The following is a 26473-nucleotide window of genomic DNA, read 5'->3' on the forward strand; positions in this document are numbered from 1 at the left end:
CCCAATCTTCCATTGGGATTATATTCAAGTATGAGGATTATCCTTGGCTGTTGTCTTCTATACAAACTCAACTGGGGGTTACTACACATTACATACTCAAGATTCTTGGGGGTTTTACAGATTTAGAAAACCACATTATATTATTATTTGTGAAGTATTTCCGAATTGCATTTTAATCTGGTTCAGACTGCACTCTGGAGTGTGATGGGCCACTTGGAGTTGAGGGTTGACACCTGGGGCCCACACAAGCTGCAAAGAAGTGATGATCCATTGCTAAAGGGAATTCCCTCACCTGGGAGCTCCACATACCAATGAAATCATGTAATCTTTTAAAAAGGATGAACAAAGCACAATGATAACTGACAAAGTTCTGACTTTCTCACAACCTCAAATCAGAATTGACATATTAACTCCCTCCAGATTAACTCATCCTGGATTTCCTGGATTGGACTGGAACCAGTCTTGGCTGGAGCCGAACAAAGCAGGATACAAACAGGAGAATCAACTTGCAAGTGTGGACACCTGAACCTAGTGGGGGTGACACTTGATTATATCTTTGGCGTATGCAATGAACTGTAGCCCTGACTAGGAGAGGCTTCTGATTTATTTTGTGAACAATCAAAAATTGAAGCAGGCTTCATGATCTGAAACCCATCTTCTCCAGAGTGAGTGCCAGGAACAGATCGTTGTTATGCTAAGTTCAGGGCACGGCTTGCTCGCTGGACCTTCCTGGAAACTGACAAGCCTGACCATCAAGGCTGGCTAAGAACAAACAATAAAAGAACATCACCCATACTCTCTTCAGGGCAAGGACTTTCCTGTGTTAAGGGTAGAGAAAGAAGAAAGCAAAATTAGATTAGCTCTATGGCCACTGAATAAAAAGTTTTTGAGGAATCAACTTCTAAGGAAGAGTAAGCAAAATAACTATAGCCATGGTCAGTGCCCAGCAACTGTTCCCTCCCATGCCCATAAAAACAAAAACTACTTTGCCCCAGGAAGAAAAAAAAAGGGGAAGGGGGAAATAGGAGGTCAGAGGGAAATGAAGAGGTAGGTAACCAAATTAGACCGTGACAAAACCAAACCACTGCACAAATTTGGAAAAGCACAAGGAATAAATTAATATAATAAATAAGGCAACTACCCAAGTGGTCATAGCATACCTTTATTTAACATATGCACTGCACTAAGGCAGTCAATACAATGCCAGCAGTCTTTTCTTGAGCACAGTCAAATCACTATCAATCAAGTTTTGTTTTGTTTTTTAAATACTTAATCACATTTCTAGGTGGAAGCAGCATTTGGTGCAAAGAATACAAATAAACACAAATCAATTCTTCGTACTTGTTGATAGGTATGGAATTGAGCTCATAACCATGTCCACATTTGCCTTTCATTGTTTAAAAAAAAAAAATCTATATATATTGCCCTATATATAGTATGTTCCATTCAAAAGTTCCCTGTACAGAGGGAATTGAGCTTTAAATTTTACACTACAGCATTAAAAATAAATCTCAAATGACAGTGCTTCACTCTTTAAACATTTCTTCAGAATTTCTTCAGCAATAGCAAATAAAGTCACCAAGATTTCAGTATTTGCATGCTATTGTTTTAAAGTAACTACAAAATATTTTCAAAACGACAAAGGTCATTCTTTCTCCACGCAAATAATGACAATAAGAAAATTATAGGTTGTGTGTATTAGTTTCACACAACACATGAATTTCCCTCTCCCTCCCCCCTTCTCCCACACCCTCCCCCTTACTCCCCTACCCACCCACCCCATATACCTTTGCACTGAATGTACCTTTCCAGGACCTGAATATACAAACCCACCACACACATTTCTGACTTGGTGTTTTTGTAGCAGACCTGTGTTCCCAGACTGATCGCTGAATATGATCTGATCATCAGGTTTAAAGTTCAAGTTACACCTGGATGCTGGTCATACCACAGCTCCAGCACTACACAGGCAAGCACAATTATTTCAAGTTGGTTTTTGGTGGTGGTGGGTTTTTCAGTGAAGAAAAATGCTCCCCCCTCATTGTTTGAACTCAAATGGTATTTGAACATTAACAGCACCATTATACATTATGTGTGTATAACCTGTATGTGTGTGTATTCTATAATGTTCACATATAAACATATATGAACATTATACCCAGCCTTTGTTCTGCAAGCATTCTCAAAGATAAGCTTGTCCATTTTACAAAGGCTGTCAAAGACAAATTTTACTACATGTTTAACACAACAAAAACTATTTCATGTCTAAAAAGACAGGTCCAGTTACATTATGTTTTATCCTATATTACTTAATAAGGGGACCATTAACATCTCTTTTCTTTCCTCTCACCCAAATAAACCAAGCAGTTAAAACATCTTACTTTTTAAAGAAAATTTGTTTCTTCTAAAATGCAGAATAAAATTTGGAATACCACTATAAAAATTTCTCCCTTAAGCTTTATTTAAAAAATTATCTTTTTTTCCCTCCCTATAAGTGAGTGGTATAGAATACATCATTAACAATAGTCTGCTTACAGCAAAGTTGCCATAAATGAATTGACACAATCAAGTATCAACTAAATGAACTTTTCACAAAGAGATAGGTCAGAAGTGGCCAAAGAAATAAATCTTAAATTGGAAATCTCAAATCTTAACTTGGAAATCTCAACAAATATTAACAATCAGATATAAACTGTAATCTATATGAATTGCTGAACTTGGAAAACTGATATTTATGCTTCTTAAGATCCACCAACCCCCTCTACCAAACCTTATCCCTTAATAATGTGAGAACTGCTGAGTTTTGGCTGACTAGTTCTCATGTATAAATCTAAGTTACTACAACTCTCTGAAACAAAAAGTACTCCTATAAATTCATGGAACAGTGCCTCATTTCAATGTCTCACACCAAAGTGTGACATGGGATATGGAAATATGCTTTTTGACTTTCAGTTTGAAGGTATCAAAATTAGATTTACTGAGTTCAAGTTCACAAGAAAACAAATGTACATATATAATGGGAATGGGGGAGGGGAAGACAAAGGAAAGATGTCTACAAGTTGGTAAATTATATATGCCTTATGTGCATATGTATGTACATAAACAAAAACAAGTACAGTTACATCAGGGTAAGAATATTTTATGAAAGTAGAATATTAAGAGTAAATTTTTTAATAAACACACACAAAATTACTTTTTATAATGGAAGCACTGTTACTCACTTTAAAGTTTCCTTTAACCCAATTTCCAAAACACAACCAACTTTTGGAAAAGGAAAAAAATATATATATTCAGATATCCCTTAACAATGAAATTTTTAAAAGAATGAAACTTAAAAAAACAAAAAAAACCCACGCCCATTCATTTTCATTCTCTCAAACTCACTCCCTCTCCCATGTCTCTCTCTCCCCCGATCCCTCCCTCTCCTCTTCTTTTTCTCTCTCACACTCATCTCTCTCTTCTCTCTCTCTCTCTCTCTCTCTTCTCTCTCTCTCTCTCTCTCTCTCTTCTCTCTCTCTCTCACACACACACTCACACACACACACTCACTCTCAGTCTCTCTTACTAATGAAGCTCTATCATAAAAGCCTACATTAACAGAAAAATACATGGATCACATTCTAAAAGGTTCAGTGCATTTAGCAGCAGAGCTGCCAATTCATCTTTAAGTTGACTTTCAAAAAATAACACCCTAGAGCTCATCAAAATATACATTTTCCATTTGCTTTTTAAATTAAAATAATAATAAAAAAACTTTTTAAGGAATTCACAATCAATAGAACGACTAATTTCAGGATCATCTAGAGCATATAATTTAAAAGATTCAAGATGGCAATATGCAGGCATGAATAATCTTCAAAATTCAGTTTTCTTCCAAACAGTGTAAAACACCCACCTGAGGGAAGGGGAGAGAAGGTCAAGGAATATAAACATTCAAAGAAAAATTCTTAAGTACCAGTTAATACCTCATTCAATCAGTCCAAATGAAAATTTGATCTTTTTTTTTTTTTTTGTACTAAGAATGACTAGTCCTTTATACTATCTATGAAACGGCATGAATGAAGGTCTATGTTATATAATTAAGTTGGGAGACCACCTCAGAGACCCTTCATATCAAATGATCTTTTCCCCATCCTAGTGAACAATAACATAAAAAGTAAACAAATGGGAAAGAAATATCAAACAAAATAATGCATTAATGATTTCCAAAAATATATGTTGTTCTGTAATACTGTTTTAACAGCTTCTGGAGAAAGAGAACCAGAAAGGTTTTGAGAATATAATTATGACACTTTGAAGAAATGTTCAATTTAGTCATTTTTGAAATTTTTCATGATGGACATAATTTAAACTGCATACCTGTAAAAGCAAGAGGGAAGTGAAAAATATGGCCAAGAAAATTTAGATGCTATGAGAAAAACTTCCTAAGTATCTGACATACCCGAAAGTAGAATGGACTGCTTTTAGAAGATAGGCAGTTCCCCATTACTGGAAACATTCAGAGAAGCTAAATGATTTTGAGGAAATTGAAAATAGGACTACTATTCAGTTTGGGTCGAGCTATATGGAGCTATTAGGAGGAACTGCCATTTGTATGGGGAGAATGATGGTCTTCTTTGTATTGATGGTGGTCTATATTGTACTAATTTTTTATTAGTTTTTCACATCTTGTGGGGCTCACTGCTATTGCAATTTTAGGGCCATATACAATTCCAATAGTCTTAGGATGGAGAGCCATCTGCTCCCAGAGAGAGGACTGGGGAACTGAGTATTATTCACAACAAAGTATTCATTCATTTTTACTGTTCTTGTTTGTTTGTTGCTTTTTTTCCTTTCTCATTTTTACTTTTGTTGAATGTTGAAAATTCACATATAGACATATGATATGATATGATACATTCAAAATGTGATATTTTGAAAACAAAAAGCTTTTAAAAAAAAACAAAAAACAGGGCCATCTAGTCAAGAAATGATATAGATATAAAGAAAACAAATTTGGTCTCTAATCTTTCCAGGAGATTATTTGTACTTCCTTAATGTATAATAGGAATGGAGAAATTCCTTTTTTTTTTCCCTGAGGCAATTGGGGGACAAATTTCTTTTAACCACCATTCAACAATTTTTCTAGACCAAAAAATTTTATTTTTTCCCATCCTGTTCTCTAAAGAAAGGAATTCCAAAAGAAGTATCCAATGATGCTACCTTAATTATAAGGTAAACTCAAAGTAGAAAAAGTACTACACAAACCCATAGAATTGTCATAACAAATAAACTTCTCTTATCCATATTCAATGTCTAAAGTAAACTACCTATTTTACTACTGCTATCATTAAAAATTCCCACTGAGAAACAATAATAACTAAGAACTAAACTGTCTTCACATACAAAAACTGGCATGGCAATCTTGTTTATTCATATTCAAAGAATGAATGAGATGAATCTCAAATACATGAATTTTCCAAATGCCTAAATATCACTCATTTCAAGCATTTCTCTAAAAGAATTAATGGAAATCTTTCTAAATTATTGATTTCCTCATCTTCTTAAATAATGTTAAACCTACAGCACTTTCAAACCTAATTTGTCTGGGAACTGAGGGGATACCTGTGCATGGACACAACTGGCTATTCCTTTTACCCTGGCATCTGATGAAGAAAGGAAGACTGAATCAGGAAGAATTAAGTCAATGATGAATTCAAGACTAGAAATCTAGTTCTGTTTTTGGGTAATTCCTATACTGAGTAAATATTATTGGATAATTACCCCTGAGAGGCAAGTGAAGGGAACAGCAGAATAGTTAGATGCCACCAGCACAATGGCACGGGAAAATAGAATGACTCTAGGAAGGTTACAGGCAAACAGAAAAAAAAAAAAAAAACATGTATTACAACTGGAAGAGTTTATTCCTTTAAAAAAAAAAAAAAACGGGGGGGGGGGGAATATTGTTAGAAACGGATGGGCATTTATTTCATTTCCACGATAATGAAAATTAAATTGGAGAAATGAAATTTAAATTAGAAAATTGAAACTCACAAGGCCATTGAGAATAATCAAGGGTGAAGGTTATCTTCCTCCAAAAGAATGTTAATTCCTTGGGGGCAGGGCCTGACTTTTGTAATCAGGAGTGGTGTCCTGAGATTTGAAAAGAATTTTTTCTTCTTTGCCCTTAGCCCTCCTCAGTTATCTTCCCCTTTTAGAATGTAAGCACCTTTGGAACAGGGATGTATCAACAGGGACTGGCTATGATAATGAGAGAGATTCAGGTCATGTCATATCATTTCTGTAATACCCAATTAATGGGCAATCTGAGGAGAGATGTGCTTCAGGATAGGAAATTTTGGAGTTTCAAGAGTGTGTCTACCTACCTAGGTACTCATTCTTGCAAGAATATAAATCTTTTCTCATTTAAAATAATAATAATGTTAAACTTAACTAATTCCAAATCAAGAAATGGATAGTGCATATAAAGATAATAAAGTCATACTGCCATATTTTACGGATAAGGAAACTTAGGTCCACGAATTAACAGAGTTCTGAAACATAATATACTTAGAAGCTACACTATAGTGTAGAGATGTTTCCTTCTACAATATTGTTGCACTTTGCTAGTGCTGTGGATTCTTTTAAAGTTATCTCTTTCCTCCTCAAATTCATAGGGCTGGGAGCTGGTAAAGTTGTCAAATAATCTAGCCCAAACTCCTTCATTTTACAGACTCAAATATTCCCAAAACAAACCCAATTTTTTTTTAAACCACTGCTTAACACATCATAGACAGTTAATTACTGTGGCCAGCTTGCCTCTAGAAACCTCCCCTTTTTTATCCCCATATACCACTCTACTTCCCCCTCCCCTCCCACATACAATTTCTTACTTCCAAATGTATAAGCTAGGTAACCAGGCTAAATCCTAATTTTTAAAGAGGCAATTCTAAGTAAGGCTCTGAGTGACTATATTCCATAAAATAAATGAGCTTTAATACTCAGGTTTTTTTGGTTAGCTTTTGAATTCACAGTTTTTGTGGATTGTTAACATTACCAAAAAAATCATAGAGTAATATATTTAACACTTAGTCCTATCTGTCAGTCATAGTAGTGAAAATAAACCAAAAAAAATTATTTATGCACAGATTTTAAGCAAAAGAGCTGAGATTTGAACCCAGGTCCTAAATTGTAAATCTAGTTCTCTTACAACTAAATACATACTAAAAGTGATTTCTAGTTAAGTGGGCCATTATTCTGAGATTTTGACAATGTTTGGAATAGCCCTAATTAGATGTCATTTGACAGCTTTGTTCTCCCTCATTTCTTTCTCATATATATATTTACCCCTTTAAGGCTAAAATTCAGTAACAGGAAGAAATATCTTTAAAACATGAACCAAATGCTAATGTCTTCCCAAGGCATGAAAAAATGTTCTGAATATCCTAAAATACTGGTTGTGCATTATTCTATTACCAATACTGGTAAGCATTGTCTGCAGACAATGTGGGAGGCCCCAAGACCCATTCAAGAGAGTTTTAAAAATGTATTGATAATGTGAGATGTTAGTTGGTTCTTGCAACTACATATCTAGGAGGCCAGATTTTCTTCACATATTATAAAATAATATATTAAAACAATTTGAATGTAGAAGCAGCTGAGAATCCAGCTGTCAAAAAGCCAGACTGTAAAGAATTTTGCAAAACATGTAAAAGAGTAACCCTTTTTTTGGTTACAATATTACTTAGGTATTTTTCATTAATTTTTTTAAATTATCAGTTTTAATTTCTAATACAGTACATATAACCTACATAAAAAGCTCTTTAAATTGTTTAACATATATTGGATTACATGCTGTCTGGGGGAGGATGGGTTGAAGGGAAGGGAAGGAGAAAAAATCTGGAACACAAGATTTTGCAAGGGTGAATATTGAAAACTATGCATATATTTTGAAAATAAAAAGCTAAATAATTTAAAAACAAAAAGCTTTTTGGAATCCTCAATAATTTTTAAAAATGTAATGGGGGTGGGACGGGAGGCAGCTGGGTGGGCAGTGTGGATAGAGCACCAGCCCTGAAGTCAGGAGGACTCGAGTTCAAATCTGATCTCAAAATATTTAACATCAAATAGCTAGCTGTGTGACCCTGGGCAAGTCACTTAACTCCAAATACTTTCCCTCCCCCCCAAAAAAAAAATCAGGTAAAAAATAATGGGGTACAAAGGCAACATTTGAGAAACATCAATTTAAAAAAGAGCTAGACACTAATCATAAAGGAAATGTGAGCAAATGTATAGATGGGACTAAAAGCCCAAATTTTTATGAATTAAGTTAGGAATCAATAAAGAACTAGAGGACAGAAGAAAGAATTATAAATGTCTGACAACTTTACTGGTGCATCCCTGTTGTAATAGGATTTCTGCCAGTTTCATTTAATCCAAGTTTCAGGTACCTTTCAGTTTAACAGAGCAGCACAAATGTCCCTGGGCATCCAAGAAAGAAGTATTAGCTGTAAAATGCATTGTACTTTTTAAAAATAGTTTATACAAAAAAAAATTCACTAAAATTTTGCTGTTTGCTTAAAATTTATATTGGGCCCTCTATTTATTTACAATCTTTAACTTTCCACATTTTCATCCTCGTCCTCACTCTACTTCCAACTCTACCATGAGAAAATATCCAAATCAGAAAAGAGGTTAAAAAGCTATATAAAAAGCAGAAATAAGTTAGGGAAATTCCAACAAAGTTATTAATATGGTCACAACTGGAGTTGTAAATTGAAAAAGCTACAAAAACTATACACTTTTTGACTCAGCAATACCCCTAACTAGCTTTGTATCCTAAAGAAATTTTTTAAAAATAAGGATAAAGGACCTTTACATACAAAAATCTTTATAGAAGCTCTTTTTGGGTAGAAATTGAAAAGATATCCATCAATTAAGGAATAGCTGAATAAGGTACAACATATGATTATGATGGATTACTATTGTGCTATAATAAGATAGTGAGAAGGATGCTTTCAGAAAAATCTGAAAAGCCTCACATGAACTGATGAAAAGTAAAGCAAGAAAAATCAGGAGAACATTGTATCAGCAATATCGTACTAGCAACAGTGGTGAATGACTTCTCTATTCTCAGAATACAGTAATCCAAGCCAGGACTCATGATGAAAAATTATCCATCTCAAAGAGAAAGAATTGATGTAGTCTGAATGCGAAGTAGCATACTATATATTTCACTTTAATTAGCAGGTTTTTGCCTGTTTTCTTTCACAACATAACTAAAACAAGTATTTTTATGATTGCACATGTATAACCTGCATCAAATTGCTTACCATCTTGGGGAGGGAGGAGAAAGAATTTGAAACATTCAAATTTAAAGAAAAGAGTGAATGTTAAAAATGTTAAAAACTTAAGAAAATAATATATAAATTCCAAAAATTAATCATCTTACATAATACCTAAATTTTCTCATTTTTATTTCTCTAATATGACTGAAATTGATCAAAATAAAACTTTGGGGAGATACAGAGATTTAGTCAACAAAACATCTCTTGGTTCCTCTGGCTTCCTTTAAGATTGAGCTCAAAGCTTCTTCAATAAGCTTTGCTTATTAGCAAGTAATTTCCTAAATAACACTTACCTCCTAGGGTTGTTGTAAGGACATAATGACATTTTCAAATCACTTAGCACATAGTACATGCTAAATAAAAGGTTGTTATAAGAATATATTATATTATAAGAATTATATTGACAACAAATTATAATTTCCTATTACCAGTTTCTATCTCACTGCAGATGTTTTCAAAATTCCCTCTAATTTGCTAAACTAGCATCTTTCACTGTTCTTCCTACTATCCTAAGTCCCTATTTTAATTTAGGACAAAAAAATTGGAATAAAATCATGTACATGATAATTGATGGAGTTAATAATAATAATAATTGATGGAATCTAGGTCCTAAAAGATTAGATCCGTAAGGGTAGATGAGAAGCAGCTAGTATATTGCACAGACAATGGCTTTTAGTCAGAAAGTTAGCAAGAGCTAACTAAAGACAAGGTCTACCTCTGACCCATTTGATGTCAGACTGACTGGTTCTGTGACCTTAGCATGAAGACAATTTCTCTGAGCTCTTGGCTTTCTATTCTCTAAGACTAAGAATTACAAAGAGGGGTACCAGTCTGCATAAGTAGAGGGAGTTTTCTCCCTGCATAAGTTCCTGATGCCAATGAAATCATATGTCCAGTCACCATCCCAAGACTGAAACAGGTGTTCAGAGTGCCACTTGAAAATGCCATGTGGGGTATGTAATGCATCAATTTAAGCAGCTGTGATGAAATAGATAAAAGACTACTGTTAGCTCTCAGAATCTGGATGAGCCGGATTCAAGTCCCTGACCATGATCAGACTACTATAATATGTTACCTCAGAGCTTATTTACACTGAGACAATGCCACAGACAAATTTCTAAGACTCTAACTTCTTCAATACCTGCTCTATAAAAGGAGTCTACTCACTGGAAGTTCCACATACCAGAAGACAGTTCTGGTACTGCTTAATTAGATGAAGGGTTCTTGGGTATTGCATACAGTACCTCATCTTAAAAAAGGATACAATTCCATATATGAGGGAACACATACAGTTTCCTTTGAGAATTCCACAGGACAATAAAGTCGGCTAAGTTGTTCTTCATAGAGATTCAAGGCTTCAGTCAAATTGATACAGTTCCCCTGAAAAGCAAGAAGAAATATAAAAGTTCCTACTTACAAAAGAGATATGACAAAATAGTTCAGGCTAAAGCTCCATAAATCTTTTTATTATCTTTTCTTTTTATACAGTCTAAAGTCTCTCCTACTGGACGGGGGATGGAAAAAAACTATCAGCATTACTTTAAAAAATCTGAAAATATATGTATCTAAGGATAAATATAAACCTAATGGTTAAAAAAAAAAAAAGAAAAAGGTCCCATACACATGCACCTCTTACCTCTAAAAGGAGAAGATGGGTAAAGGAAGGGCATTTCTTCTCTGCACCATGCTTGTTCTCTATATATTTTGCAACATTCATTCAACATTCAACGATTTTATGGATGCTGTTCTTTGTGTTTTCATTGTTATAGTCATTCTGTACGCTGTTCTTATCTCTGTTTACTTTGAACTAAATTATCTTTTCTTACTACTTTAATCTTATTTTACAAATATAAAACAGTAAATATTCTATTTCAATATTTTATTACAAATGGCATTAGATTCCATTCAAGAATCAGCTTCAAATTGTTCCACTTCACTTACCAATCCACTTCAAATGGTTATAACATAAATAATAAAGTAGCCACAGATGCTTAAACTTCTCATTAGTAAAGGATTTATTACATCAATAACAATTATAACATTCATTTCATATACTTTGTTGTATATACATTATGATTTTTCTATCAAACATAAAAGTGCTATAAAAGTATAATTTCTCTTATCTTCAAAAATATTTCAACTTCTATGGTTCTAGTTCATTGTTTTAGTCATCCTCCCACTTAAATTTTAAAAATAATTCTTTCTGCGTTATGGATTGGACCAGATGGCCTCTGAAGCCTTATTTAAAGCTTTTTTTTTTTTTTTTTAATTTTCACCAAACTATTAAGCTTAATGATACAAAAAAAGGCCTCACTGTATACTGAGAATTTGATCGTTGAATTTGATAAGAATAACTGATTTTACTACTCTGTGTGTATCTATATATACTTCATCTCTCTAGTTACTTTTAATTTATCTATATATAGAGACAAATTATAGATACCTTGCCAATATTTGTTGTTACTGGATGAGTTGACAGTGAATATATCATTAATAATTTTTTTAGCACCCAGAAAAGGATCTGGCTATTTTATTAGCATTATTATATCTACATTTCAGTATAGACCTATGGGTTGAATTTAACTTATCTGAAACTCCAGCCATAGAATGCTGCCTGAGGACACCCAGAGGTTAATTGTCTTTAGACATGGTCACAAAACCACAGCATCAAGATAAAACTTAAACCCGGAATTTCCAAACTCTTTAGACCTACTCCATTAGGTCTAATATGGAATATTCTTCAGAAAATTTTTCTATTGAAGTTTTGTTTTAAAAGAAGCTATCTCCCCCAAAATTAAAAGGTGTTATAGGAGCCAACCATGATTTTATATGGTTCTCAGGAAGATTAATGCACTGAATAAACAGTGATATTTTAAATGTTCAAATCTTTGAGATGGAAACTCAATTCAATTCTCATCTGTTCATTCCACATTTAAAGAAAACCCATCAAGAATCCAAGGAATTAAGAGAATCAAGGTTCCAGAACAATAAAGACTTATGTTATTATCCATTCACTGAATAAAATCTAATTGACCATAGAGGAAAAAAATAAGATTTTCACCAAAAAGTGGGTTAACTCTGATTGCTTCAAATGTGATTAAATTAGATTAAAGAGACAATCTTAATTTAGAGAAAAACAGTCTCTGGCTGTAATTCCTTATTTTACCCTTTTCTATGTCCCAATGAAATTTCCATCTTTTAACTAAAGGGTGTGGGAAAGAAAATTAAAAATGATCACCAAGGGTTTACACTTCAATAGGTCAGATGTTGTTGCAAGCAGCTTGTCGTATGGGGAAATAAAACATTGGAAAAAAAAGCAAAAAGAACTCCAAATCTAATGTTTTCTCTACCATTTTATCTTTCATTTCTATAAGATTTTTAGTGAAAAGAGCTTTTTAAATGACAAAATTACTTTCTTAACTTCCCATTATTATTTTCTAAGTCCTTCAGGAACTTCAAGAGAGGAGGAAAAACCTATTCTATTAAAATAGTTGAACTCACCCCTCTCACTTTTTTTTTTTTTTTTGGGGGGGGGGGAAGTGTTAGAACTATGATTTCATTCACAACACTAACATGAAAAGTTTTTCCATGGTTTACTATTCAGTAAATAGAATTAAAATGTTCTTGTGACACCAAAAGTCCCCTTGCCAATGGCCAAATAGCCAAATGTATCAAGATCCTCATTTTGCTGCCAGCCCTCTAAATATGTGATTAAGCCTTGAAAAAAAATAAAAAGGCATATATTGTTAGATTAAGTTCATTTAAAAATAAACTTGTCACAGTCTTCCTAATATTTCAGGCCTTTAAAATATATTTGCAAATAACTACAGTGGACAGACAAGAAAAGATTTTATCCTAAAGAAAAACTAAATGGTTTAATTTAGCCCAATCACACAAAATGACGTTATTTTTTAAGGTCTGTTTGTTTAGTAACCTATTATCATCTGGAAGGCTTCAGTGGGTATTTGGCTCAACTGCCCTTTGCTAAGCATATAATTTTATTTCAACATCAAGTTCACGGTGAGAGTACACAAACACCACATGTGTAATTTAAAATTCACAAATAGAAGATACTGCTGGGTAATTTTTAGAACATCTCACCACTGTGGAAGTCACATAATAGCAATACAACTAAGGTACAGTAATCTAGTCTCCAAAGACCTGTTCCTTGTCATCTTAAAATTCACAGTTTTTTGTAAAGGCCACATGGGACTATCTCTTTAGAGTGACAATGTGGCAAGATACAGGAAGGAAATGGGAAAAGTTTTAGCACTACTTTTTTTTCACTTTGTCAAACATCCTAAAAAAACTTAAACCACTGTCACAAATCAAGGTCTACAAAAAAAGAAACAAGATGCACTTCTTTTCAAATCCACTTATTTTTCTCAGTACTTTATCAAAATTAGAAATATTATACTTTTCCTATATACTAAGAAATGAATTGTGGTAGAGTATAAAAGACAATGAATTTGGATTCAAGTTAAAATATATCAAACCTTTGCCACCAAATACCTGACCAACCAGTTCTACATCCTATTATCTATGAATGCTATTTCAATCAAAATAATCAATAAGCTCATGCTAAGCACAAGGGATACAAAGAAAGACAAAAGTTCACACTCTAATGGGGATGCAAAAGGGGGTGTGGGAAAAGGAGGAGACAACATGTGAATAATTATGTGCAAACAGGATAAACAGAAAAAATGGGAAAGAACAGAGGGAAGAGATTACCACATATAATAATTTATTCATTTTAATATTCTGTCAGAGCAAATAATTGACAACATCGGTAACCATCAACTGGGAAATGGCTGGACAAATGTTATTATGATAGAATAGAAAAACATGGGTGGAGGGCCAGCTAGGTGGTGCAGTGGGATAGAGCACCAGCACTAAAGTCAGGAGGAACCAGGTTCAAAAATAGTCTCAGACACTTAATACTTTCTAGCTGTGTGAGTCTGGGCAAATCATTTAACCCCAATTGTCTCAGGAAAAAAAAAAAAAAAAGGTAGGATTTGTATAAAATGATACATACAAAATCAAGGAAAAAAAACTTTAAAAAATACACCTAAAATGAATAGTGTTAAAAACACTAATGATGTGAAATTGCAATAAACTTTTTTTTTAATGGTCCTCTCTGTTTAAAAAAAAAAAAAAGGATGGCTATGAATGTGGAATAAGACATACACTGTCAGTTATGGCTCCTCTTGCTTGTAAAACCAATGTTTTTTAATTATAAAGAAGGTTTTAGTGGAGAGGGCATAAGGGCCCTGTAATGATGATTTTAAAAAAAGGTAACAATTTTTAAAAGATGCGAAAAAATTTTTTTAAAGATCTGATTTTAATCACTAGTATTTTCAGGAAGGAGAAAACTACAGAACTATTTCAGTTTCCCATGACATTTTCCAAACTTGGCCAAAAAACAGGTTCAAGGGAGGAAAAGATGAGCATATATCCCCTTGGGATAAAAAAAGCTTATAAAAATTTTTTTTTAGAATTAAAAGAATTTAAGTGAGTAAGTTCTAGGACTTCTTGGTCTCATGTTAAAAACATAACTTTACATGATTTCTCAAAGCAAAATTCACAAGATTGAAGGTAAATTTCAATTCATAGTAAATCAAACTTCCTACTGGATAGGATTCTACTCTACTTATAACCACTTTAGGAACCAGGCCAGGGCCTAACCCTCAGAAACTTTTGAGGGTTCTGATAGCTTATGTATCTACTAATTGCTAAAACAAATACATTCTAAGGGGAAGGGATGTTCCAAAACTGGGAGGGAGAGCAGAGAGAATGAAAAGTAAGAATATGAAAGAATCATACATCTAGAACAAAAAGGGATTTTAGATCTAGCCTAATCCTTCTCATTTTACAAAGGAAAATGTTAAGTGGCCCATCCAAGGTCAAGAATTAAGTTGCATAACCAGGATTTCAATCATGTCCTGACTCCAAATCCAGTAATTCCTTTTATAGATATCATGTTGCCTTCAAAACTCAGCTCAATTCTCATCAGCTCCACTCAAGCTGTCTCCTAATCAATGGGCTTATTAGCTTACTCAAATATACTATAAAAAGTTTGCATTAATTGATACTCTAAAACTTCCCAACTACAAAATAAAGGAAATAAGAAAAAGAAACTCATTTAGAAGAGAGGCAACATAATACAAAGGAGGAAAAGAAGAAGTAGTCAAAAGAGAGAGAAGGTGGATTTGGAAGACCAGATATCCAAATCCTTACTTTTACACTTACTAATGTAATTTTTAGGCAAATCACCTTGAAAATGTAACTTGGAACACACACACACACATATATATACCCCTCCCTCATCTAGCACACCTCAACTTTCCCAATGCATTAATTTTTTTGGCTTCCACATTTTGTTCTTAAGTTGGTTTGTACTGACCTTGCAGCCCACAAACATTTCCAGATTTTTTTCCCACATTTTTTACTGCTATCCTACCTATCTCCCTGTAGTGACAGGAAGGCAGCTATTTTTTCCTTCAAACTGCTAAACCTCTTCAAAAAAGAAGTCTATTGGTGATGTTTTCAATTTCCATCTGGTTTCTAATGCGGCTGGAACCTTATAACTATTAGAAATGTATTTAATCCTCAAAGAGGATTTATTTTATTTAGCCCTATATTCTACTCTAACTTCCTTATGCTTAATGATAACCACATCTCCCAGTCACCTGAAACTGAGGTGCCATCCACCTTCTACTCATCAAAATCTTGGCTCGTGCCTCCTTTTGCATTTCACTCAACTTCAACTATATCAATTACATGATTTTGTCTGACATCAAAAACAATCCAAACATAATCCACTTTGTTATTCACTCATTTCAGTTATGTCCAACTCTTCAGGGCCCAATTTGGAATTTTCCTGGCAAAGATGATGGAGGTCTACTACATATCAATCAATATCTTTCCTTAATTTCCTTAACATGATTTCTACTGACAAAATCATGTGTTTCTGAATCTAAATTACTGATGGGACCCAAAACTCTAATGGTAAGAACTTTCTTTTCTGGGTCTTCGGTTGCTATGTGGGGTGAAGATGTGGGGGCCCAAAAACACAATGGCCAAATTGTATCTTCTATAATGTTGTCTCCCAGGATGAAGCTGGGCTGGAAGCAGATCCATTCCTAGAGCTCGTGTTTACCTCCTCAAACAGCAGCAATTGGCTAGTAATGATGGTGATAAAGATGACCTCAATCACAAGAAACAAGATTTTTTTACTTCCCCCAAGAACCAATGCAGACCAATGATATAGGGCCTAAAGGAACATTTGCTGTTCCCAGGATTCTGGAGGTTCATATTCTAGCTGATGGGAGTTCAAGATCTTAAACTGCTTTTTTCATTGTGGTCTAAGAGCAATGGATGAGAATGAATCACTTGCCACAAGCTGTTAACCTAGACTAGGGCTTTCTGCCTTGTGCAAGGCAATTGAGGATGTTGGTCCCTTCTCCATAGTAACTATTTCCCCAAATAGCTACAGAAACTGGGCTGGAAGCAGGATTCAGTAATCCAGGGGTATCTGGTATTGCCAGGGTTCTTGGGCTTTCTTGCTTATCTATATGAAGAGAGCCAAGTGCTCAATCTTCTACGGGAAAATATTCTGCAAGATACTCTGATTTGTTTAAATCATTACAGTATTTGGAATTTTGTTCATCCAGGGCTGGTTTCTTCCTAAACATAACCTCATCCATTTTCCTAGCAGTTCAAAAGTCAAGCTTACTGCCCCATTATTTTCAATGGTGATATCTTCTAGATATGGATATAGGAAATTCTCATACAGTCCCTTGACCAATGAGGGTCAAGAGCTATTAGAAACTAATAATTTTTTTTATTTCCATTTATGGAATTTTCACAAGAAATTACTTAATATTTATTTTACTTAATAATTTAATTTTTTAATTACTTAATATTTGTTTTTGGTTTTTCCTTCCCTCTACAGAAACTGAGTATGGAACAATATTTTTTTCTTTTTCCAATTTGAGACTGACTGAAGGAATATCCTTTAATATGTGACAACTACAGAAGGCATATATACCTGCTGATTTGGGGGAGGGGAAGGGAAAATGGGAGGAACAGTCATTTTTCCAATATAAACCCTCAAGATACCCTAGATTCTTGGGCATTTTTAAGAAGACAAATGGCATTAATTAGGCATTCACTAGCTGAATGAAGGTCTCTTTCAGATGCTTTATCATAACTTTACATAAAAACTAAGAATGAATTTATTCAAAAATCAAATAATAAACTATCAAATTTTGCAAAACAAGACTTTTAAGAAGGGGAGCAGAAAGGCAATTCCTTCACATTCTTATGTACTAAGGTTGCTGGAACACAAAATTCCAAAGCAAGGTTATTTTAAAAATATTTATTTTCTCCTTTCATTTTTTAGATTTGTAAATATAGAATTTAAAACATCATTTGCATCAGCTTTTTTAGCTCTACATTTCCAGAAGAATTTTTTTTAGATTTGTCAGTTGTGCATGGGCAGGGTACAATCAAGTAGTTCTAATGATGAAAAGGAGTTGTCTAGAGAAAAATCATGATCATTGTTCTCCATCTGGTGGTACAATATCATATTGCAACTAAGGCTCAGCTTTGCTGTTCAATGTCACTTTGGGAAGCTCTCAGGATCACTACCTTAGCCTATACCCATTAATTTAGGATTTGATATCACATAATTTAGGCTTTACTGACACCTACTGGCTATGTGACTCTAGGCATACGACTTAATTTATCAGTTCTTTATGCAACTCACACATAAATGGTAGAGAAGATGCCTACCCCTTCATAGATAAAAGACCCTATACCAATGAAACCACAATGCCAGTTCCTGTCTCAATTTTTTGTGTATATTATGGCCTCAGTGAGAAAGATGCAAATATCTCCTAGGGCTAGGAAAATGCAGTAGGGTTAAATATTTAATGCACACTTATTGAATTAAACTAATTTGGAATTTTTCTTGCTTGTGAAGATTATGCAATATTGCAAATAATTTCTGAAAAACTCCAGTGCCACAAAATATCGATTATTCTGTAAATGTATTCCCTCACTTACCAAACCCCTCTGATTCTAATTTTTCTAAATCCTATAATAAAAGAAACAATGAGCCTTCAAGGTTAAACCAGGTTTCAATGGCATAAGGAAAAACAGAATTCAATAATAGTCACAAGTGTTTTAGCACATAGTTGCATGGCTTAATGAGTTTTTATTTAATAACTGGCTGAAGTTTTTGTAAATCGATGATGAAATGCAGATCAAAAAATAAAACGAAAAGTGTTAACATTTATTTGTAAAGCTCTGTTTTGCAAAGTGCTAACTCACTTATCATAACAACTTGGGCAGCGAGATGGTACCCACCCCTACCCTCACCCCAACACTCCTCCCCTTCAATCTCCAAAATAGCAAAACCAAAAAAACCCCCACCAAGTTTATTCAGATACATATTATTATCCTCCTTTGACAGATGTTGAATAACTTGCCCAGGGGGTTCCTTGGTAGGAAATGCCTATGGCCATATTTTCAACTCTTTAGCTGAAAATCCTAATTTCTATCCCATTTCACATTGGTTCGGTGGACAGAAAGCAAAGCTTGGAATAAGGAAAATTCAAATTCAACCTGAGACAGTAGCTGTGCAAACCTGAACAAATCATTTAACCTATTTGCCTCAGTTTTCTCATTGATAAAATGATATAACACCTACCTTTCAGTTATTTTGAGGAGCAAATGAGATAATAATTGTAAATAAGTATTACAGTGTTTGGCACACAGTAAATAATGTAATGATGTTTTTCATCAAACTGGATTAAAAGGCTAGCAAAAATAAGTAGATTAACAATTTAGTTCTAATTTCTTAGAAAAATTTAAAGACACAGAAACTGGGAATAGAGATTCCTAAGGTACCAAAAATGATACAGCATAAATAACAAGAGAGCTAACTCCCACAAAACTAGACTAGATAGTTATTATGCACATATATGCTACTGTTCTATTAGATAAAAGAGAAAATTAACTTTTTTTCTATATCAAATTTCATGATTACATACTTCAATTCTTTCTTTCTTTCTTTTTAGTGAAGCAATTGGAATTAAGTACCCTGGATCACACAAGTAGAAAGGTGTCTGAAGCTGGATATGAAGTCAGGTTCTCCTAACTCTAGGGCAAGTGCTCTTTCTACTATATACCATCCAGTTTCTCCAATTCATTTTTAAATATACTAGATTCTAACCTGATGCAGGGAGAAGAGAATAAAGTAAAGAAGCATACCTGTGTAAAGTATTTTCCATCATGTTTCAAAACTTTCATTGAAAGATCAAGAATCAGTCTGAGAAATTCCCATGTAGAATCTAATAAAGAAAGGAGTTATAAAAAGCTTAATTTTTTAGATTCTCATTAAATTTTTTTTTACTACCTAAAAATCAACAAAAATCTGACTCATCTCAAGTTTAATATTCCCTTGATATTCTTTTATTTTGATGATTTTTTTAATATTCTGATGATTTTTTTTGATATCTAAAAACCTTTTACAATCTTACAATCTGACCACACTCTTATCAATTTCTTAACATATATTACTCTGCTTCATATACATTTTAGTTATGATGGATCTTCTTGCTAATCCTCACACCCAATACTTCCTCTAAAGCCAGCACCTTTATACTGACTGTGACTCAGACCTGCAACTCTGGTCTCTTTATCCTGGAATATCTGGTAGTGCTGATTTCCTTCAGGGTTTAGCTCAAGTGATCCTTTCTACAGACTTTCATAGATCCTTAGCATCATTCCCTCCAGATCCAGACCTTCCTTGTTCAACAAATAAAAATTTAAGTCCTATTATCTATCTTCCTACTAAAATTTATTTGTTGAGGGCATATGTTATTTTTGCCTTTGTATGGAAAGTGTCTTTGTATGTGCACTGCCTAAAACAGAAGGAGATTAAAAACTATTTGTGATATACAGCAAAAAATATTTACTACATAACCTATACTTTTTATGTATGTGTGTATATGTATAGAAAGAGTACATTGTGTCTACATGTGTAACTACAAATATACAAAATGTATTTGTTGTGTGTTTGTGTATATATATACATATATATAGAAATATGCTTCTAGAACTTATGTGCAAAATACTATAAATGGATTTACAGATAAGATATAAAAAGTTATATATAGCACAATATACATTTCCTATAGACAAAAATTTATATCTATAGAACCTTCGTGTCATGTTCTACGCATGAATACATATTTATAGATATAGATATGTACACAGAGACATTTGTATGTATAATATAAAACATAATATATAATGTAGTTTTTCTATATATACATATACATATCATCTTTTATGTGCCAGGTGCTAAGTGCATATATCCATTTAATTCTTACATGATACATGTCATTATAAATACCCACCAAGTCCAAGAAAATAAATGGCTAAAACACTAAATTTGTAGGATTTTAACTCATGGTGAATTTGAGTCCTAGGTAACTTCAATTTAAGAGCCAGAAAATATATACAAAAGCCCCTTCAACATGCAATTTATGAATGTTTTTTTAAACAATGATAAAACATTTTAAGAGAGTTGGAGGTTCCAAACCACAAAGAAAAAATTTCTAACAATTCTTCTATGTATCTATGATCTCATTGGTGTGCATATAGAAAACAACTAATTCCCATCTGTTCCTGAGATAAATTAACCTTGTCTTTCCCAAAGTTTTTTATAAGAGATACCCTGCACATAAGACCTTTCTTTCTTACTATTAAAGACTTCATTGTTACTACACTCTCCATCTGTCAGACTTTCTTTCCTTCTTATTCTGTTAATTAGCCATGTCTTCATATCCAAGTCATGGCTGGCAATATATTACAGCAAAATTCTGCAAACTAGCCCCACCACTTACTTTTGTGTAGCTTGCACTAGCTAAAAATGGTCTATAATAAATAATAAAACTTTTCATACAAAATTAGGCAACAAGCTGTGATTTGCTAATCCCTGTGTACTATAGCAAATTTACACCAATATAAACTCCTTCCATTAGTCTTTGGGCTGCTTCCATTGAAATGGGGATGCTTTCCAATTTGTAGCCATAAAGAACTATTGAGGAAATGCTAATATTTTAAAGATGGCTCTTCAATTTGGAACTATGCTCAAAAAGTTATCAAATTGTGCATACCCTTTGATCCAGTAGTGTTTCTACTGGGCTTATACCCCAAAGAGATCATAAAGAAGGGAAAGGGATCTGTATGTACAAGAATGTTTGTGGCAGCCCTGTTTGTAGTGGTCAGAAACTGGAAACTGAGTAGATGCCCATCAATTGGAGAATGGCTAAATAAATTGTGATATATGAATATTATGGAATATTATTGTTCAGTAAGAAATGATCAGCAGGATGATTTCAGAAAGGCCTGGAGAGACTTACATGGACTGATGCTGAGTGAAATGAGTAGGACCAGGAGATCATTATATAATTCAACAACAATACTATATGATGATCAATTCAATTCTGATGGACCTGGCCATCTTCAGCAAGGAGATGAACCAAATCAGTTCTAATGGAGCATAATGAACTGAACCAGCTACACCCAGCAGAAGAACTCTGGGAGATGACTAAGAACCATTACATTGAATTCCAAATCTCTTTTTTGATTTCCTTCACAGGCTAATTGTACAATATTTCGGAGTCTGATTCTTTTTCTACAGTAAAATAATGGTTTGGATATGTATACTTATTTTGTATTTAATTTATACTCTAATATACTTAACATTTATTGGTCATTCTGCCATCTAGGGGAAAGGGTGGGGGGAAGGAGGGGAAAAATTGGAACAAAAGGTTTGGCAATTGTCAATGCTGTAAAATTATCCATGCATATAACTTGTAAATAAAAAGCTATTAAAATTAAAAAAAAAAATAAAAGATGGCTCTTTGGAGTTTTTTGATATGGCCAAAGTGGTGCAATTTCCTAAAGGCAATCTCACACTCTCAATTAACAAAGTTTTATAACAAAGCTCACTTTTATATAAGAATTAGCAAAATTAAAACTTATTTGACCTAAGAGACCAACTACATCCTTCTCAGCTACTTTAATTTTTCAGTGGTTGTACATTATGCCTATTTTTTAAATTTTATTTTGTTTTATTATTAAAGCTTTTTATTTTCAAAACATATGCATGAATAATTTTTCAACAATGATCCTTGCAAAACGTTGTGTTCCAAATTTCTCCTCCCCTTCCTTTTCTCCCCTCCCCTACATGGCAAGTTATCCAATATATGTTTAAAAAGATTTTTAAAAATGTGAAAATCCAATGTTTGTATACCTATTTACACAATTATGATATACTGCACAAGAAAAATCAAAAAAGGAAGAAAAATGAGAAAGAAAATAAAATTCAAGCAAACAACAATGTTGTGATCTACCCTCATTTCCCATAGTCCTCTCTCTGGGTGTAGAAGATCATTGAAACTGGTTCATATTATGCCTATTTTAATAAAAATAGCACATTTCTCCAAACAGTATTGTCGAACTACAAAGTGTCACAGAATATAGAAAGACCTTCAGCAAAAAAAAAAAAATCAGTGGAATTCACCTTCTTCTGGAGATGTGGAGATTGGAACAGCTGTCAGATCATTAATCACATAATCAAACATTCTCCCTTCTTTGGCATACCTCTTCAATACTGGAATACAGTCTTCTATAAGAACCTATAAAAGATTAAAAAAAAAAAAAACCTTTGGGTAAGCAAACACTTCTGTATTGCCACAATGCTGAATCAAAAACAAATATGACATTGACTGGATGGATTAGGAGACTTGATTTCCAGTGCCAGCAAGAGGATGTGGACCCAACAACAGACAATATTTGCCTAAGAGCCAGCTGAACTAAGTTCAGAGAGGCTCACCATCTGCTTGGCTGCAGAGTAAATTAACTATGATAGACAGTTTCCCCAGATGTTTAAAAAGAGTGGGGGAAGGGGACTGGAGAGGGAAAGCAGAGAGCTATATTGTTAGAAGAAGTATCCAACAAAATTCTATGATTTGAAACACTCATGTGACCATAAATGAGTCATTTCAGTTTGAAGTGTTTTCTCATCTGTAAAATAGGAATATACTTAGATCAAGGGTTTATTTTGAATAAGGCATTAAGATCCTTTAGTTTACCAAGTGTATATTATTGAAAAGTCATGCTAAGCATCCAGATAATGTTTTATAACCTAAGAGATTGCAGGTCATACTAACTGGGGAAAAGAAAAAGGGAAAAAGAAAATGCCCTATCCCAAATTATTTTACCTGTTGTGCTTCCAGTATTTTTGACCACTCTTTTCTACACATGCTTCTATTAATACTGGCTATAAGGAAATTACCCTATAAGTGCTCTAGACTAATATGAGGGACACTAATCCCTTACTTTTGACGCATACTAGCCATATGATCCTGGGCATGTCATTTAACTTTCTGCCTCAGTTTCCTCATCTATAAAATGAGAAAGAAATGGAAAGCCAGTTCAATATCTTTTTTTGCCAGGAAAACCCAAATGGAGTTATGGAAGAGGCAGACATGGCTAAAATTGGTGGAAAACAAATTTATATTAGGATTCCTATATATACTGACCACATATTAACATTTTCTAAGTTTTATCTGTCTTGTTAGGTATTTTAATTTGTTTTAGCCCAAGCAATTATCACGTTCTGATACCTCTCACCTAATGCCTAAGACTTTAGATTGACTTCTGGTATCATGATGGCAGAATGAGGAAGGAATCCTTTCAAACTCTGACCAAAATCCCCCTGCAAACTAGAAAACTACCTCAGAATTGACCTAGGAGCAGGAAAACAGATCACCAGTGCGGCAAGAAAAGTCTGTATTATTGGAGTGAGAAAGGACAAAACTAAGACCAGGAGCAGCCAGCCTCACAGCAGGCCTGCAGTAAGGCCTAGAGCACTCAGGTCTAGCAGCAAAGTCCTACACCTCCTGTAAGACAGCAGTCCCCTAGCCTAAGCAAGTAAGCAGTCTGTTCAGGGTAACAATTTTACTTGAAAGCCATGGTATAAAAAAAGGCAGGGCAATATCTTTCAGAAAATTATCAAAGAAAACCAGAGGTTAAAATAGAAATTGAAAGAATCCACCAGTCACTAAGTGAAAGAGATGCCCAAAATGAAAACTCCCAGGAACATCACAGTCAAATCCCAGAGCTCATGGATCAAGCAGAAAGTATCAAGTAGACAAAAAGAAACAATTTAAATATATTGTTATCACATATGAGTTTGGTAGGTTCCACATAAAGAGCTCAGAACATACCAGAAGGCAAAGGAATTGGGATTACAACCAAGAATCACCTACAGAGCAAAAATGAATGTAATCTTTCCCGGGGAGGGGAAAATAGATATTTAAGCTGAATAAAAAAATTTGACCTCCAAATACCAAGAATCAAAGGAAACAAACATGAAAAGGGAAAAAAGAAACAAGGGAAAACATTCAATAAAGTTAAATTTTGTATTTCTATATATCACAAGATAACTTAACGCAATTAGAAATATATGTAGATAGGGTATTTATATAAGGTGAATTTAGTGAAATGATATCCCAAAATAAAGCGATGAGAAAGAAAACTGCACTGGAAGAAGGGGGGGGGGGGGAGATTGAATAAGAGAAATTATCTCAAGAAAGCTATTATAATGGAAGAATGGGAGAGAGTGATTGGCAAACAAAACTTAAAACCTTACTCTCAAAGTTGACTCAGAAAGGGAATAACATACACACTACTCAGCTGAATATAGAAATCTATCTTGTCCTATAAAAAAATTAAAGAGGAAAGGAAAACTAATAAAACGAGAGCATATTGGGGTAAGCTGTGATCAAAACAAGTTGTATACAGAAAACAACATATTGTTCACTGAATATGAACAATAATGAGTGACTGTTCTCAGAGTGAACAATAATGATCCAAGACAATCCAAAGGATTAAAGATGAAGGATAGAGGAAGAATTGATATTGTTTGAATACAGATTGAAAAATTAAGAATTTTTCTTTTTAGTTTTGTTTTTTTATTTGAGATTTCCTATACAAAATGAATTTGAAAATGTCTTACAATTTTACAATAAAAATGTTTTTAAAAATTTCCCCAATTAAAAAAATTTACAGATTACAAAGGTGCCTAACTATATTGGTAGAAGGGATTTACTGTTCTAAGAATTTCTTAAACCAATGAAATCAAATTCATACCTTATTCCTCTTACTTTTTCTGTACCATTTCCTAAGTATTAAGTAATTTCTTATTATATACTGCCTTTAATACAATTTAATTATCTTCACAGTCTCAATATACTTTTTAATTTTATTTAATAGAAATGTATTTTATCTCCTTATCAAAACTCTTATGCAAAAACAACAGATCGAATCCTTAGTTTTGTCAGAACAACTAGCTATGATTAAATGGGAACATAAATTTCAACAGATAGGGTCAAATAAATAAAATTTCACGTGGGTTATGTTAAAAAAAAAAAAGTCTCAATTTGCATTCTGAATCCTGCATTTCTCTGTCAGAAGTTGGAGAGGATGCTTCACTTTGGCTCCAATGGAAGCATGGTTGGTGGGTTACTGCATTGTTCAGGTCATCTCCCAAAGCTGTCTTTATAACATTGTTACTGTATAAATTGTTCTGGTTCTGCTCATTTCATTCTGCCTCAATTCTAGCAAATGTTCTCTCTGAAATCATTCCCTCCATCATTCTTATGGCACCACAGTATTTGTTTTTTTGATCCACTTTTGACAATGATGGTTTGAGGTACAACATCAAAGTAGTTTTAATTTTCATTTCTCTTTTTTAAGTAATGTAGTTATTGCCCTTGATCCTCTGGTTCAGATATATGGAAAGGTTAGTTTTATGGTTTCTGGGCTCTTTTATATTTTTCAGATCGTCCAATGATCCTTTTTTTTTTTCCTTTTGCTGAGACAATTAGAGTTGACTTGCCCAGAGTAACACAGCTAGGAAGTGTTAAGTGTCAGATTTGTTAAGAGACCAAATTTGAACTCAGGTCCTTCTGAGTTTCAAGGCTGGTGCTCTATCTACTGCACCACTTAGCTGCCCCAGTCCAATGGTTCTTAAATCATTTCTCCTTGACCTATTTTTCTGT

General features: G+C 33.6%; 1 protein-coding gene across 1 annotated transcript in view; it reads right to left on the minus strand.

Moving 5' to 3' along the window:
* Positions 1 to 3509: 3509 nt before the first annotated feature.
* Positions 3510 to 26473, minus strand: part of SMS (spermine synthase) — a 67285-nt gene continuing 44321 nt past the window's right edge. Inside the window, exons 8-11 of the mRNA XM_051985114.1 lie at positions 22930 to 23044; positions 19605 to 19684; positions 10591 to 10706; positions 3510 to 3895 (exon numbers count right to left, since the gene is read on the minus strand). Of these exons, the coding sequence (XP_051841074.1) occupies positions 3856 to 3895; positions 10591 to 10706; positions 19605 to 19684; positions 22930 to 23044 (351 nt within the window). The 3' untranslated portion in view covers positions 3510 to 3855. The remainder of the gene's footprint in view (positions 3896 to 10590; positions 10707 to 19604; positions 19685 to 22929; positions 23045 to 26473) is intronic.

This window comes from Antechinus flavipes, chromosome 3 (assembly GCF_016432865.1).
Source record: "Antechinus flavipes isolate AdamAnt ecotype Samford, QLD, Australia chromosome 3, AdamAnt_v2, whole genome shotgun sequence".
Lineage (NCBI taxonomy): Eukaryota > Metazoa > Chordata > Mammalia > Dasyuromorphia > Dasyuridae > Antechinus > Antechinus flavipes.